Here is a 15,698-nt window from a genome sequence, read left to right as displayed (position 1 = left end):
CCCTCCTACTATCCAGTGGGCCCCAGTTCCTTACCCTGATAGTGCTCAGCATCCCCTCTCCAACAATCCGTAAGGCATAAGGGACACTTTCGGGAGACACAGAGTCTGGGCTTTTCCTCCTCACAAACACCATAGCTTGCAGCAGATACTTGGTCTCCTTGTCAGGAGTGAAAGTCCATGCCTGAGCCTGAAATCACAAGAGGGAAGGAGAGTGCTCACAGGAGCTCCAGACCAGAGCCAAACCTATAAACCACAATAGTTGCATGCAAATGCACAGTCCTCTCCTCCGTTGCAGCTAACCTAGTCCTCTACAGGCAGCTCTGGGGACACTCTCACTTCAGGCCTCCACCATCTCTGCCTGTGTCAAAGGTTCACCATGGGAATGCACATTCGGATGTTCAAAGCCAGAGAGGTGTGCTAGTCCTTGCTGCTCTCGAAGAGCACTCAGAGAATACAGTAGAAGTTTAGAACCTGAATTTACATGTGGAAGAACAGAAGAACATCATCGTAAACTCTCTTGTACTCCCATTTGACCTCCATCTACTAACATCTCCTGGCGCACAACGAAGTTGCTGCTGTGTTAACGCCTGGTCCCAACCAGGTATCATTAACTACTGCCTGTTTAAGACCCCTGTGTTCCTGTAGCCAAAGATGTGATCATGTTTGGGCAAATCCACATTGTAGGAACCAGCATGACTGCAGATGCTGGCTAGCAACCCATACTAAGACACTGACTGGTATTCTGAAACTTTGGCATTAATGACCAAATGACTGGCAGCCCTCACATTTCTGTTCTAAACACTCCACAGCTGTATTGTAGAGAGCAAAATACAAGTTGGGTAGAACCTGAGCTTACCATGGCTTCGTAAGGATGGAGGATCCCTGCAGTGGGGGTGACAGACAGGATTTTGCTGTCAGACTGACGGATCTTCCATGTGAAAACCATGGGTAGCCTTGTGCAGTTTTTTATGGTATACGTTCGTGTCGAGGAGGTCCCTATGTAGACAGGCTTGAAGTACAGATTTCCATCACCTTCTAAGAGCAAGAGAAGGGACTCCCCACAACTCTGGAGATCAATTTCCTATGGAATTAAGGGAAAAATAACAGACATTAGCTATAAGTCTCAGCTACCTCTGGAGGGACCTCACAAAGATGTTGTTCCTTCCAAGAGAGAAGCAAGAACAAACTGGGTCTGAAAGAGGAGGAGAAGGACTCTAGGTTGTGCTGTCAAGGAGGGCCCTGAGCACAGTATAGTACATTCCAGGAGATGGGAACACAAGGGAACGAGGAATACAGGATGTCTGGCACCACATGCACATTCTATCCACAATGTTGACCCCATCTTAAATGTTATTTAATTCTTATTTCCAAAGGGAAATACCCAAACTAACCATTATGAGTTATAACAGGGGTCACAGTGCAAGTCACTGTAAAAATGGAAGACTACAAGGGAACAAACCTTTCCCACCATCTTCTAATTGCCTCTCCCTACCTGGGTGTATCCAGGACAGGAGTTCAGCTGCAAAGGCAGGACATGCCGCTGCAAGACTGTGGTAACTGGGTGAGTGGAGAGAAAGAAAATCTGGTGGCCTCCTGGAATGATGTGTCCTGAGTGGGGCTTGACTGAAACAGAGGGACAAGCAGCTTGATCCACACTGAAGGTTATCAATGAGGCACCTGTATTCGAGAGCAGCATACTGCAGTAGGTATCGGTGTCAGGAGCCACAGGAGGAAACGTCTGGTGGAGACAAGCAAGAAGGGTTGTTGCAGTGGGTGTAAGAAAACCAGGTCAAAGAAAAAGCTTTTACTGTGTTGAATTCCAGATTCCAACAAGAACTATCCTGAGCCTATGGAGAACTCTGTAACTGCATCTCTTCAAGGAAAGAAAGGAAATCACCCCAGGGTATACAAAGTGTGTTCTTTTACCTTCCCACGGTGGCCCTCACCTTTCGTAGACTCATGGGACCAATGAAGTGCCTTTACTTATGCAGTGCTTTCTGTTCATCCAGTAAGTGAGCTGCTTGCTGGGACCTGTAGCCTCTGCATGGACAGTGACCTCCTGGATTAAGAATTCCAGCAGGATGGAATTTGCTCCAGTTTGTGCATATCACATACAGGCTGCATGTCCTGAACTAACTGAGGAGATTTTGTAAGAGGTTCTCAAGACAATTCTTACTTCCTAGGGTCAGATTTCACTTTACCTCATAGGAACAATACTTTCTTGTGCTACAGAAACAGCAGGGACAGTCAGGGAACCTTCCAGTCTACCTTGCAAACACCTAATTTCTATAAGTGTGGATTCTGTGTGCTGCCCTCCATTTGCCTAAGTGCACACAGAGTGTACAAGGCTCCCAGGAGAGGACTAAGTACTCCTGTCACTGCCTACATCCAAGGAAGGAGGTCCCAACAGTTTTCCTCTCAGAGCTACGGAGATGCTCAGTGCAACCTGACACACTGGAGGCTGGCAAGCTAATGCAGGAGAAAGACCATTCTACCTCTGTACCAAAGCAGGAGTCTCCACACCATCAGAAACCACCTAAGCCACATTTTAGGATGGTGCAATAGCAGATAAAGACTTCAGAGGTAAACACTGAGTGCCTCTGCAAAAATCCAAACTTCAACCAGTTACACACCTTGGGCACATCCAGTATGTACTGTGGAATGAAATGCTCCCGTCCTGCCTCATACGTGTGTGCTCTCAGCCTGACAGTCAGGCACCAGGATGGACAGATGGTGGCATCCTCCTCAATGTTGCTGTAGTGTCTCAGCACCTGCAGGAGGCACACAAGGGACAGAACACAGTTCATGGGGGAAGGCCATGTGGCAGAGTGCCTCCAAGTGCATGGGTCATCACTAGCAGCAGTTTGTTTCAACGGCATCTCTGCGGCTGAGGAATTGACTTTTTCAGGGAAGAAGGACAGACCAGTGCCAGATAAGGAACACAGATAAGTCCCGCTTACCCATATAGCTACATTTCAGACCCGAAAGACCACTGAGTGACTTTGAAGCAGAAGAACCTATCCACCCTATTCTGTGATACCACAAGAGTTGCCTTAGAGAAGAAGGATCTACAGACACTCTAGTGCTGTTTGAGATACTTGCAGATGCTAAAGTTAGAACTTAAAGAGTCACTGAAAATAATATTCCATTTTTTACCTGAGTCTAAGAAACTCCTGACTCTAAGGTTACTCCCAGGTATCCTCCACACTGGCTTAGAGGGAAAAAAAATTCAAGAATAATCAACAACATAATGAAGATCTCTCTCATCTACCAGGGAGTTTCGGAGTGCTAAAACTCCTGCAATTGCAGCCTGGTGTGATAGGAATCCCATACCACATGGGAGGAGAGGCTGCAGTGATACATGGCACCTTCAGCAACTTTACTTGTGGAGGGCCAGACAAAAAAAACCCAAGTTACTGCCCATCACCCAGGCCACAACAACCATCCTTGTGCAGGTTCCCATCTGTGCTAATAATGCAGTAACTCACAGTAGTTCGTTCTTCGGTGAGGCGTACATTACTTCACAGTTACTGAGAGTAAGAGCACATGCAACTGTCCATATGCATGAGCTGTGGCTTGCTTTGCTGATTTATCTTTGCGAGCACACAGGTGAAGGAGAAATTTTAACCCACCAGCATATCAAAACAATGGCTAAGGGAGTTAGTAAAGATGCCAGTTTGCCAAACTCAAAATGAAAGGTTCCATTTGACTTTTAACTCTCCCCAAAGCCTTCAGCCTGCAGTCTCTTGTCAGGCCCTCTCTGGAAACTGGTCCTAGCAATTCCTACTAACCTTGTAGAAGGCAAAACCTTCCAGCTCTGCTGCATAGAGACTGTTGAGCCGAGTGGGCTGGAAAAGGACACGGAAGGCTGAAGACTTCAAAGGTGGTATGTCACAGATTTCGGGGCTCACTTGGAAGGCACTGTCATGGCTTGTAGTCCAGGCAACTGTGATCTTTCCTTTGGTGTGGTTGGTCACACAGAGAGGAAGTGGTTCTACCTTGTGGAGTGGCACGCAGCAACCAAAATCATACTCCCTGGGGTTGACACTAACATGAGGAGGAAACAAGGCCAGGTCGCTGCTTACACCATCATAGAAATATTCATTCATGGGGCTGGCTTCAAAGTATTCCTTGGGAGCCTTGTCCTCAGGGATCTACAGGATGAAAACATCTCAGGGTGAGCAGGGGAAGTGGGAGACATCAGGCACTACAGTCCTGATTGCCTTCACAAGCAAGAGGGCACGTAAGATGCACTTCAGTAACAGTTCTCAGGACAGCTCAAAGTCTCGGCTTCACGGAGGTTCCTGTTTGTAAGCCAGTCCTCAACCTGAAACTACAGGAAGCAAAAGAAGACCCTGTGGTTGAGTTAAAGCCAGGAAGTGGCTTAGTAGATGAGCTTGGTGTGTGCTGGGAACATTAACAGAGACGCTAAAGTAGTCAGTCTGGCACCTGCAAGTCCTTCTACATCTGTCTGGCCTGTGCAACAGAATCTCAACATCTGCAGAGAACAGCTCAGGAGTATCTTAAACTCCAGGGAAGGCAGCTCATACCTCAGGGAGCAGCATGAGGGCTCCCTTTTCATCCATCAGCAACTTCCCATCCTTCAGCATCACACTCAGGATATCAGGGGGGTAGAAGGTCAGTCCCCTCACCATGTTGGTTCGGTACCAGGAGAGGTGTTTTGCCTGAAGGATGGCTGGCTTAGCTGTGTCTGAATGGCAGGTACCAAAAAAGTCCACATACATAGGTTCCTGGGAAAACACCAGAAAGGATAGAAATAAGTAAACCGCATTCATGTGATTGCTTTGAGAGTTACACCATCCTAGTACCTCACTTCCAAAACCATGCCTGGGAAAGGCTTACTATCTGCAATGTTATGCCATTTGCTTTATGTCTTGATGTGGCCCAAGAACTTTATTGAAACTGGAGTGAAAGTTGAAGGCAGTCAATGCACAGCTGTGCAGACAAATTTAACTCAGAGACCTAAATGGACAGGAGCCACTGAGGATGCAGCTCACCCCACCAATAGGCATTACTGACTGTCTGTCCACATCAGCCCTCTACTGCTGATAGGAACCTGCACCACGGTGATTCTGCTCAGCAAGGGCCCAGGACAAGTATCGATGGAAATGCAGTGGGAAGAGATTTGGGAGGCTACTAAATGAGAGAGGCCAGCCCTGGTGGGTTATACTGGAAGAGCCCTCTGAGGTGTCACAGCCATGAAACCACCCTTTGCCTCTCATACCTGATGATGGACAAGGCACACCACTCTGCGGTGATAGCTGATGGGGTGAGTAGGTCGAAAGGTCACCTTCAGCACTAGTGTTGTTGCGCCCTCCAAGACTCCACAGGGGCGATCCAAGGAGAAGACACTCCCTCTGCCATCAATATCAAATTGGTAATAGGCCGAGACATCTGAGGTGTTGCTGATTTTCAGCGTCTGCATCGAACTTTCCCCAAGGTTGATCCAGTCAAAGTCCACAGAGTGTTGGTGCAGGAATACCAAGGGACCTAGCACAACATGCAAGACAGATCCTGGACCTGTCATAGCTGTTTCTGTCAACAGGTCACAAGTCACTGCTGCAATTAACTGATCTCACCAAATCAGAATGACCTCATTGGCAAACTTACCAGCCCTAGCAAACAGCTGAACATTCTCTTCCAACAGCCTTACATCTGTATCAAGCAAGTATATACCCCAAACAGTGCACCAGAAACAGTCTGGGTCCCCGCAGAAGGTAAGTTATGACTGAAGGCTGTGACAGTCCTTAGTCCTTGCCCAAGCACTAGCCCTTCCCCTACAGTGCTAAGACGACAGAGAGAAACAGGGAAGGCTTTCACTCTGGTACCTTTACAGAAGCCAACCACCTTCAGGACAGTTTGCAGGAGGCAGCCAGCAGATGTGATAGTGAAATAGTCAGTACTGTGCTCTCCAGCCATCTGAGGCTGAAATCGTACGCACAAAACCAGCTTCCCCTTGGCAGGGACAAGACCATGGGACACATCACAGGAGAAAACATGATCTCGAAGCAGAGGATCTTTTGCTCTTTCTATCCTACATGGGGCATCAACCTGCAAGCAGAAAATAAATAGGTTAACAAAGGAGCTGACAGAAGGTCCTGGATGCAGGATGGCCATGAATGCAGGACACTAATTAGTAAAGACCTGAAGTTTTCAGCAGAGCTGACCACCAAGAACACCAAGGCTACTGCAGACCAGCACAGAAATGCTGTGCAAACATCTACAACCCTGTCCTGCTGAGGCACTGCTGGCACCATATGCTCAGAAGGCAGCAGGCTGCAGCAAAATGTCCTGCTGATCTCTGGGGTTGGGGAGCTCCTCCTGGCAATGGGGAGGATGGTTCAAGGTGACCCCAAGGGCCAAAGTAGCCTAAGTGACTGTTGTGATCAGGAGGACAGGCAGGCACATAACTTATTTCCCTCCATCCATAGCTCCACCTTGTGCGGGGATTTTCTTTTGGGTTATTTTCACAGCACTAAGGCACTCGGGATCACAGGGAAACATGCCAGCTGCTCACAAGATGTACACTCTCTTTCCACATACCACAGACAAGTTGAAGATTTCTACGCATTGCTCCACAGTTGTTCCCACTGGCACTGATCCAAAGCACAGCACATCCTGAAACTTCCCAGGCTGTACACCTTCATCCTCTTGCCCTGTCACACTCACCCGCAGGTAGGGGTATTTGGCTGTTAAATGGAATAATATACTGGGTTAAGATAGGTGGAATCTCCATCCTTGGATATTCAATGCCCAACAGGACAAGCCTCTGAACAGCCTCTGAAGTTGGATCTACCTTCAAAGTCAGCCCTGCTTTGGACCAAATGAGCTCCCTTCCAGCCCTAGTTTACTAAACTCAGAGTCACATCTTTTGTTTGTCAGTGGCCATATAAGGCACCTCAGGCAAGGACTTGCTAATGAGATCATTGCTTATTCTAGCTTCCATCCAGAAAGCTTTAGAAATTCCCCTCTGGCTCTTGGTCTAACAGTGGCAGACATGAGACACTGAGTGCAGACAAGACCAGGAGTTTCTGGAGTCTTTTGCATTGTGCAAATTAATCTAATTTTTTCCTCTCTGTCAACTTAAGCAGGCTCCAGAGATGCCAGTTTGGCCAAACCATGCCCGAGGGCATGTTAGACCCTACTGTCTCTACTGTCTGTTCAGATCACCTTTCCAAACTGACAATAGTACATTATGAAATTTCACGGGCCACTTTCAAACCACGGGCTTCACTTGCTCATCAGTACATTGAGCCAACTGTGGCTCAGAGTACAGCACCTCCATGTATTCCTGTGGAATGCTGTTCCACAGTTAGGGGTGACACATATTTCTTTGAGTGTTAAATGTAATAAAGACTCACCCAGGGCCTTTATCTGGATAGTCCTCTTTTGTTTATTTTCACCTCCAAACCAGCATGTTGCTGTCACATCATATACTGCAGCCACCTTGGCTTGGAAGACCACCTTGACCGTGCACTCAGCACCTGGGCTCAGCAGGCCGTAGTCAGGAATCATGTAGAAAGGGCTTGGTACCTCCCAGGCAAACACAGTAACGAGGTCACTAGAAAACAGATATACGTTTTAAGTAGAAAAACTGATTCTTTGCTGCCTGTGCAATCATGCATAGGATGGACCTTGCCCACGGGGTTATTCAGTTAGGATGTGAAGCAACCAATGTCAAATGGCAGAATCCCTAATGCATCTGGCCAAATATGCAATGCTGGGAAGAAATTTGTCTCTAGTCCCTGCAAATGCTCTATTCACACTTTAATGAATCTTAGCTATTACATCTAAGGATTTTATTAATGGCCATAAAATTTCCCGGCTTCATTATGTGACAGCAAACAAATCAGCTCCAGAATGAAGAATTTGCTTTTTGTGTATCTAAATTTGCTGCTACTTAATTCCAAATGAACACTTGTTCCTCTGTCATGTGCCCAGGAGAGAGGAGAAGACTGAGCTGTTTTCCTAATACCTCATTCAGCTCTCCAGAACTCCCTTTACTTGTTTGATTTGTGCAAAGAACATGACATACGATCAGCTTTTTATATTTTATTGATTCCAAGCTGTGTGTTACTTAACATCCATATCCTCCACGGCCCTGGACCTCTCAGTCAGTACAAATGATTATCTAAGGGGAGAATGAATCACTTTAAATGGTTTCTGGCTGACACCATGCTCTGCTCAAGGTATATGTGCCCTCCGTCCTTTCTACCTTCCTACTGCATCAGCTGACTGATTTGGGGAGCACAGGCCATTTTCCAACTAGTAAAGGCTATTTTGCTCTCACTGTCAACAGTTGGAAGTACACCTCCTCCTTACCTGGAGACTTCTTCACTGCACTCCTTTTTACAATACTGCCTGAATTACTGACCTTCCCCTATTAAAATAAGACAATCCTTGGTACCTGGGAGCATCTGTGTTCCTAAATGATGAATCTAAGCCACAGAATCCTGCCACTGATTTAGTTAGCTCCATGAATCTAAGAGTAGGCACTGGAGAGACTCTCCAACTTCTGTATTGCCTGCCACCAAATCCAAGGTGCTGTGACCTCAGAGGAGGCAGAGTTCTGCTGCCTGTGAAAGCAGCCAGCAGATCTAATAACAACTGAAATGAGCTGCATTCATTGGAGAGTCCAAGAAGGTGCCAAAATATCTGACAAAACAGAAAGAGGGTCTGCACAGCCATGTCTCACTCACCCAATGTTGCACATAGGGAATGTTGCCTCTGTGACATTGTGGACAGCACAGATGGGCAATTGGACAACAGCTGGGAAGGACAGATGAGAGCATGGCAGTGTAGCACGCAGGGTGACAGAGAACTCGCCTTCAGCTTTCTTAAAGCAGATGCTGTCTTCATACTCCCTCTGCACAGAAAAGCAAGGGGAGACAGCAGTTAGGTGGGCTCCATCTTGCAGGTACTACAGTTTGACCCATGAACACCCATCACCTTCACCTCTGTGAGAGCATTGGGAAAAAAACCCATTAGTGACAGAGGCACCAAGGAAGGCCTCTGTGCAGGACAGAGAACATGCGAAGCACTCAGAAAAGGTAGGCAGTGAGTAAGGTACTCAGGCAGACTCTGTCAGGAAATACCCTCAGAGAGAGCAGTTGCAGACAACATTTGTTCCACCTGATTTATTTCTACGTAAATGGATTTTTTTCAGAGTTTCCAAGATCCCAGTGAAGCATGTACAGCCTCTCCTTGAGCTCCACAAGCATAAAAATATTAGTCTTTGATTAAATGCTTTGTCAGCTAGAGGCCTAAGCGGATAACGCAACTTAAATATGCAGCGTTGACAGCACTGTGTATAAATAGTCCCAGGACAACTGCTAACCAGCTAAGATAGAAGGAATTGCAAGATACGTGTCTTCCACACTCCCCAGGTGTCACCCCTCCTGATTAACACTTATACAGGTACAGAGAGACCTTGGACACTGCAGCACACACAGTCCTTGCTCTCTCTAAGAAAGGGAGCTTCCTGCTTTAGTGATTGTTGTGGTGCAGACAAACTATTCACTGAAAATGGAACAAGGTCAGCGGCTTATTTCATAAAGGGAACACCAAACAGTCATTAGAAAATCATGATACTAAGAGAGCAGGGTACTGAGAATCTGCCCAATGCTCATGCTCTATGGCTAGGGCCAACATACACATCAAAGACATATAGCTGTGGACAAGAGCCAGAGATCAACACTCACTGCCAAGACAGACAACAGGAACAAGCTGAAAATCGAGAAAAGGGGCTGGTTAAAAAGAATCACTGCTGTTAAAAATAAAGCTTAAAGAAACCCACCCCGTCCAAAAGAAGGGAGGCCCTTGACATTTCCCCTATAGAAAATCAGTAGCCCTTCGATGTACAGGCTTTTGGATCTCCTGTAAGAAAGCAGAAAGTGAGTTCCTCAACCCAGGTTTCTGCACTAAAACCACTCAGCTGAGGCTCCCTGGGATCACACTAGGTGTGGACAGTTTGAGCACCTTATCTTACCGATTTCATGGCCAGAAGCGGCATGTGAAAAACTGGGAGTACTTTTTGTGATCATCCCTCTCACAACTACTGGCAAATTCTGCAAAGCCAGGGGCTGGGGCTCCCTCAGCTGTTGAAGAAGTAGGGAGGGCAGGAAAGGTCACCTGCCCAGTGCTTCTATGCTAGAATCTTCCCTAAGGACAGATTAATTCCAGTGAAAACAGATCAGAAACGACAAGAGAGGCAGAGGCTCTCTGCCCCCCTGGAAGCCAGCCTGAGCACTGAGAACAGTTTTGATGTTGCCACTTTACCTTTTCAGTGGGTCGGAAAACGATGGGCAGAGTTAAGGACATACCAGGGCTCAGAGTGATCGGCTGTGGAAAAATGGTGAAGAAGAATCGCGTGGAAGGACATCTAGATAATGAAATCAAAACAAGAGATTTTTGCCTGAGTACATACAGCTGTTGTTAAGTTACACGGTGAGAGAATAAAGAATCAAAACCTCTAGATCCCACAACTGGAAGCACCTTACACACCTGGCCCCAAGAGTATCTTGGTAGCAAATCAGCAGAAACAGGTGCAGAACCCAGGTGTCCTGAAAACCCACTCCCAGCTGTAAGTACATACACTTTCTTTGAACAATAGTTTATATTCCCAGGCCATGCGGCATGAGCTAAACACGCTGGGTGGAAACATTTGAGTTTCAGAGCAGGGAGGGTGACAGGGAGTGCTGGAGTTGCTCAACATTCAGTGGGACTCCCGGGAGCAATGGTTTCAGGATGAACTAGTGACTGGCTGGCATACATCCACAATTAAAATCTCACTAGACTGGAAATGCCTCACAGACAGAAGTATCAGCAAAACAGAATTTTAAAAAGGCACTTCATTTTAAATACTCCTGCCAGGAACAAGGATTGTATATCTGAATTAGCAGGTTTCTGTCCTGCTACATAAGTGTACATGTGCTGTCTCCAGCACGCAGCCCAGGGAGAGAGGGCGCAGATGAACCTGAGGAAAGGTGCTAATGTGACTGATATAGCAGGAGGGATGAAGATGCAGTGAACATGCGAGGAGCATGGAGGAGAAAGAAACTTCCCACGCACCTGTAGCTCAGCCTCTGGGTTTTCTCATGAACATTTTTCAATATCAGATGTTTGATCATCTCTTTTCCAAGTTCCCAGCCATGCCACCTGAGTGTTTCAGTCACCTCAATGCCCCAGAATACACCTTTCTTCTTCTTTGACTTTCTTGCAGACGGCTTAGGAAATTGTAACAAGGACATTAGCAGTTTGGGAGGGAGAGAGGAGAAATCACTCAAACAGCTGTTTCTCTGTGCTAAAAGTCTCTGACAAAGGACGGGAGGAGCCACCTTGCGGCAAAGCTTCAGGAGCCACCAAAACCCTGCTCCATGAGTCCAGGGGGGACACCTCCTGGCCACAGCCCAAACAACAGATACTAGAGGATATTATGAACGAGGGAAGCAAAGGCTAAAGGCATTTTTTGTTTCCTCTTCTCCCTGCCAGTAAATCCACTCACACCAATAGCACCCTTTGCTCCTCTACTCACCTTCCTGCCATAGCACCGCTTCTGAAAAGAGCCAGAGTTTTGGGGCTTGCCATGCAACTGAGCAAGCATCTGAAAGACAAGAGGAAAAAGCCTTCACACACGCTGCTCCTGCACTCAGACTGTCTTTGCTGCCGAGACCTGAGCACTCCCAAGAGACCCACCGGCCCCTCCTCAGGCTCAGGGTGGCACATGTCCCTGCAGGGGCTCCAGGGTCCCCAGTAGCGTCCCCATCTTCCAGCTGAGTCCAGCCCTCTCTGCAGACCACGATGTCCCCAGACTGCCACAGCTGTGTGCTCATTAGTCCCCTTGGCACAGGCCACAACCTCCACCTCACTTGCAACTCAAGCCCCTGATGGCAGAGCTCTCCTTGGGCCTTTATAGCCCAGTATAGCAAAGCCCTGCCCTACAGCCTTGGCTGGCACCCTACACCCCTGTATAGATGACTGTGGCACGGCCCTGTTTCCTCCAGCAAGAGCCCACCCAGCCCCCTGGGGCAGGGCCCAGTTCTTTATAACCCCGCCTGGGCTCCAGAGCAGGGTCTGGGCCCGCCGCCGCTGCCGGTCCCCCGGGTCCCCATAGCACAGCACAGCCCGACCCCCGAGCAACGGGGCGCACCTCGGGTCCCGGCCGGCCCCAGCGCGGCCCCGTCCCGGCCGCTCAGCGCCACGAGGCCCCGGCCCGTGTTGCCATGGGGACCGGACGCGGCGCCCGCGGCATCTCCCGGAGCAACGACGGCGGCCGCCTCGGGTCAATCCGCGCGCGGGGCGCGGCGACGGCTGCCGGTGCGGGCCGCCAGGGGGCAGCAGACGGGCGCGCAGGGCGGGGAATTCGGAGACGCGGCAGATGAGGGGCCGGGGGGCGGGTGGAGGGGTGCACGGGGCGAATGGGGGGGCACGGGGCAGGTGGACAGGTACAGGGGGCAGGTGGGGAGTTCTAAGGGGTGCAGGGACAGATGGAGGTGTGCAGGGGGCAGATGGGAGGGAGAAAGGAGTGCAGGAAGGGGCAGATATGGACCGGGGGGAGATGGAGAGTTCAGGGGCAGCGAGATGCAGGGGTGCAGGTAGCAGATGGAGGGATGCAGGGGAGAGCTCAGGGAAGAGGGGTGATGAGGAGGAGTGCAGGGGAGGGAGACAGGCACAAGGCTGCGCGGGCAGAGGTGGTGCCATGAAGTACGTGGGTGCATGGGATGGGTGGGTGAGGAGGCTGCGGGGCTCAGAGGTGGGGAAGCCGGTGGAGAGAGGGGGCATGGGATGCAGCAGGCTGGAGACTGCAGACATAGGGGTGGAGTGACACCTTTACAGGGCCAGGTCACCCTGAGCTCTTTGGAGCATCAGTGACACAAATAATAAGTTGCGGCTGTTGCCAAAAGAAGTTATGGGGCCAAGACTGGCAAAGGGGCAGAGGGACAGAGGCTGGGGAGCCCTGGCTGTTAATCCATCAGGTATCCTGGATATCATTCCCACGGGACACCGCCACCACTACAGGACACTCCTGCATCTTCCCAGTGCCCTGAATGTCCTTTGGGGAGGGGAGGACCCTTGTGTCCCTGCTGGGGAGGACTAGGCAGCCCCTCCATGGTGTGCAGGCAGCAGCAGGGTGGGGAGCAAGGCTGGCCACATCCCTCAGTGCAGGGAGGGTGCCAGGGCAGAGGCAAGGAGATGCAGCTTTAATGGCATTTGTCGATGTTTACAACATGAGTCATCCAGCTAAGCAGCCATAAATCAGCACCCCAACTCCCCCGGCATCAATCGTGTCCCCTCCTCTGTCCCCCCAGTACTGGATGAGTGCCTGGCTCCTGCAGAAACAACCTCATAAATAACAGTAAAAGAAACACAAACCCTCTTGCAGCCACGGTGAGCCTGTGCGTGCCAAGTGTGAGACGAATGCCTGCCATTCATCACTTTAATGGTTGTACTCTGGAAATTAAACCTGTCATGGCCCATCAAGGTGAACATTTTAAGTCTGTGACATCCCTTCAGCTCCCCTTCTTCCTGACATCCTTTTTTGTTACTTTCCTTCTCCTTTTCCTCTCTGCCCCTGCCATCCCTGTCCCTCCCATCTCATCCCTACTCCAGCGCGCCCAGCTCCAGTCTGTGGTCCTCTCCATGCTCTCCCACTGCCATAGGAACAGGTTGTACGTCAGGTGGTAGGTGTCTTTGGCCCCAAGCCTCCCGTAGCCATGGGCTGACATCTGACAGCATCTCAGTGCCCATTCCTGTGTGTCTGCTGAGAGGGGCACAGCTCCCCTGGGGCAATGGTTCTCTCCTGCCCTGCTATCTCCTCAAGGCAGTGGTGGGGAACTAAATACCATCCTTTCCTACTTCCCCCTCCCCTCCTCCACTCATTCCCCATCTTTTTCCCCCACTTCCTCACATTTATTCCTCTCCTGCTCTGCATTACACCAGTCATCACAGGCTCCTGGCACCTGGCCCCTGACCTGGCTAATAATTCCTTGCTTGGAGCAAGGGCTGCACCCTTCCCAGAACCAGAGCTCCCCGCCCTGGGCAGTGTCAGGGTTTTGGACACCTCCTGCATGGGCAACTGGGCCCTCCCATGTGCTGGGATGGGTTGCCTGGGCACTGAGGATGCCACCCACCCAGGGGGAAGCTGCTGAGCTGCCAGAAGCCACTGCAGGTCACTGTCACCCTATATAGTACCATGGTTTGTCCATCCATCCATCCATCCATCCATTCCCATGCTCCTCTCTCCCATCACCTTCTTCCTCTGTCCCAAAAGCATCACATCTGTCCCGCCAGCCCAGAGTGCTGCCCCCCAGCCCTACAGCAGCATCAGCTGCTGCCACGTGTCACCCAGCCCTGTGAGGTGTGACAACCCCACACCGATGCTTACCTGTCCCATCCCTTGCTGACTGGCTGCCAGAAGTCACCCAGGGTTCCCCAGGAGCTGCTGCCCCCCAACAACTCCCACCTCCACGGCAGGTCTCAGGGGTAAGCAGCCCTCCCCAGGCAGGGATAAGAAGAGAAGAGGGGACAGCAGGACGTGGGGCTGCCTGGGAAGGGAGCATCCCAGCCCAGCCTGCCTGGGTCCTGCAGCCCTACGTGTACTGGGGTGGTAAAGCAAGACTGTCCCCCCCAAGGCTTGGCATTGCAGGGCTGGTCCCTCTGCATGCATGGCCATCTCAGCATCCCCAAGGAGAGGGGCAGAAAGCGTACTGGAGGCATGGGAGGTGTATAAGGTCTGCCAAGGCCCTCCAGCATCCTGAGGATGCGGGCAGCTCAGGGGATCAGGGCTTGACTCTAGTGCTTCTAGGCAGGCAGCAATGTGTCTGTTGTCATCCTGCTACTAGCGGTTCATTTGAACTGAGCCAGAGTTTGCAGGACTCAAAGAGGATCTTGGAATTAGCCCAGAAAGGGGCTGACTGTGGTGTAGATATCATGATGGGAAAAGGGGTCTCACCGCAGCACTGAGCCCTGAGCAAACAGCCTGAGCACCACCCTAAACCCAGGAGGGCTCTGTCCCCACCTCACTTCAGGGTAATGCCACACCAATGCAACCAGGCTGATTGCAATGTGGAAAACAGCACCACCACATTAGCCAATTAATCAGCTTTGCAGGGCAGCTTAATTTTGCCCAGCAAAGCGCAGACCCCACCAGGGATGCAGGAAGAAGGCAGGGCAGGCTGGTATCCATCCCAGGCACTCTCCTTCCCAGCCTTCCATGCTGCCAATGGGAAGGGCAGCAGGCATCACGCAGGGATGTGCTGCTCCAGGCACTGTCACACCTGCAGGGAAGGGGCAGTGCACAGTTGAAGGAAGGTCTGGGGTGTCTCCCCTCCAGCTGCACTGGCAGGCTGCCAGATGTGCAAGTCTGCTGTCCTCTCCTGGCTCCCCAGGGACCCTGGTGTGGCAGTGCAATGGCAGGAGGGGGGCAGAGCCTCCCACCCCTAAGGAAGAGGACAGGCATCTGGATAACAGCTTTATAAGGTAGGGATGTGGGGACTCCCCCAGATACACACGGAAGAATAATTACGAGTTAAATAAGATCCAAACACACATAAGTTAAAGGGGAGGGGCAGGTGCCCTGCAGCCCTCACTGCTCTGCCCAGGCACAGTCTGTGTCTGCCAGCAAAGAGACTCCCGACACTGCAGCCCAGCCCCTCTCCCCAGTCAGCTCCAGCCGTCTT

The 15,698-nt window shown here is 50.4% G+C and overlaps 1 protein-coding gene across 1 annotated transcript in view; it reads right to left on the bottom strand.

Annotated features, from left to right (window-relative positions):
- The window catches only part of CFAP65 (cilia and flagella associated protein 65), a 30,461-nt gene extending 18,838 nt beyond the window's left edge, over positions 1-11,623 (bottom strand). The window contains exons 1-14 of the mRNA XM_065637986.1: positions 11,555-11,623; positions 11,092-11,246; positions 10,300-10,402; positions 8,721-8,887; positions 7,383-7,582; positions 6,565-6,710; positions 5,850-6,072; positions 5,246-5,511; positions 4,551-4,751; positions 3,792-4,154; positions 2,634-2,771; positions 1,493-1,738; positions 857-1,081; positions 35-187 (exon numbers count right to left, since the gene is read on the bottom strand). Coding sequence (XP_065494058.1) covers positions 35-187; positions 857-1,081; positions 1,493-1,738; positions 2,634-2,771; positions 3,792-4,154; positions 4,551-4,751; positions 5,246-5,511; positions 5,850-6,072; positions 6,565-6,710; positions 7,383-7,582; positions 8,721-8,887; positions 10,300-10,402; positions 11,092-11,246; positions 11,555-11,623 — 2,655 coding nt within the window. The remainder of the gene's footprint in view (positions 1-34; positions 188-856; positions 1,082-1,492; positions 1,739-2,633; positions 2,772-3,791; positions 4,155-4,550; positions 4,752-5,245; positions 5,512-5,849; positions 6,073-6,564; positions 6,711-7,382; positions 7,583-8,720; positions 8,888-10,299; positions 10,403-11,091; positions 11,247-11,554) is intronic.
- Between the last annotated feature and the right edge of the window lie 4,075 nt (positions 11,624-15,698).

Source organism: Caloenas nicobarica, chromosome 6 (genome assembly GCF_036013445.1).
Source record: "Caloenas nicobarica isolate bCalNic1 chromosome 6, bCalNic1.hap1, whole genome shotgun sequence".
NCBI lineage: Eukaryota > Metazoa > Chordata > Aves > Columbiformes > Columbidae > Caloenas > Caloenas nicobarica.
The sequence above is the reverse complement of the archived record's forward strand: the minus strand, read 5'-3'. Positions and strand labels throughout refer to the sequence as shown.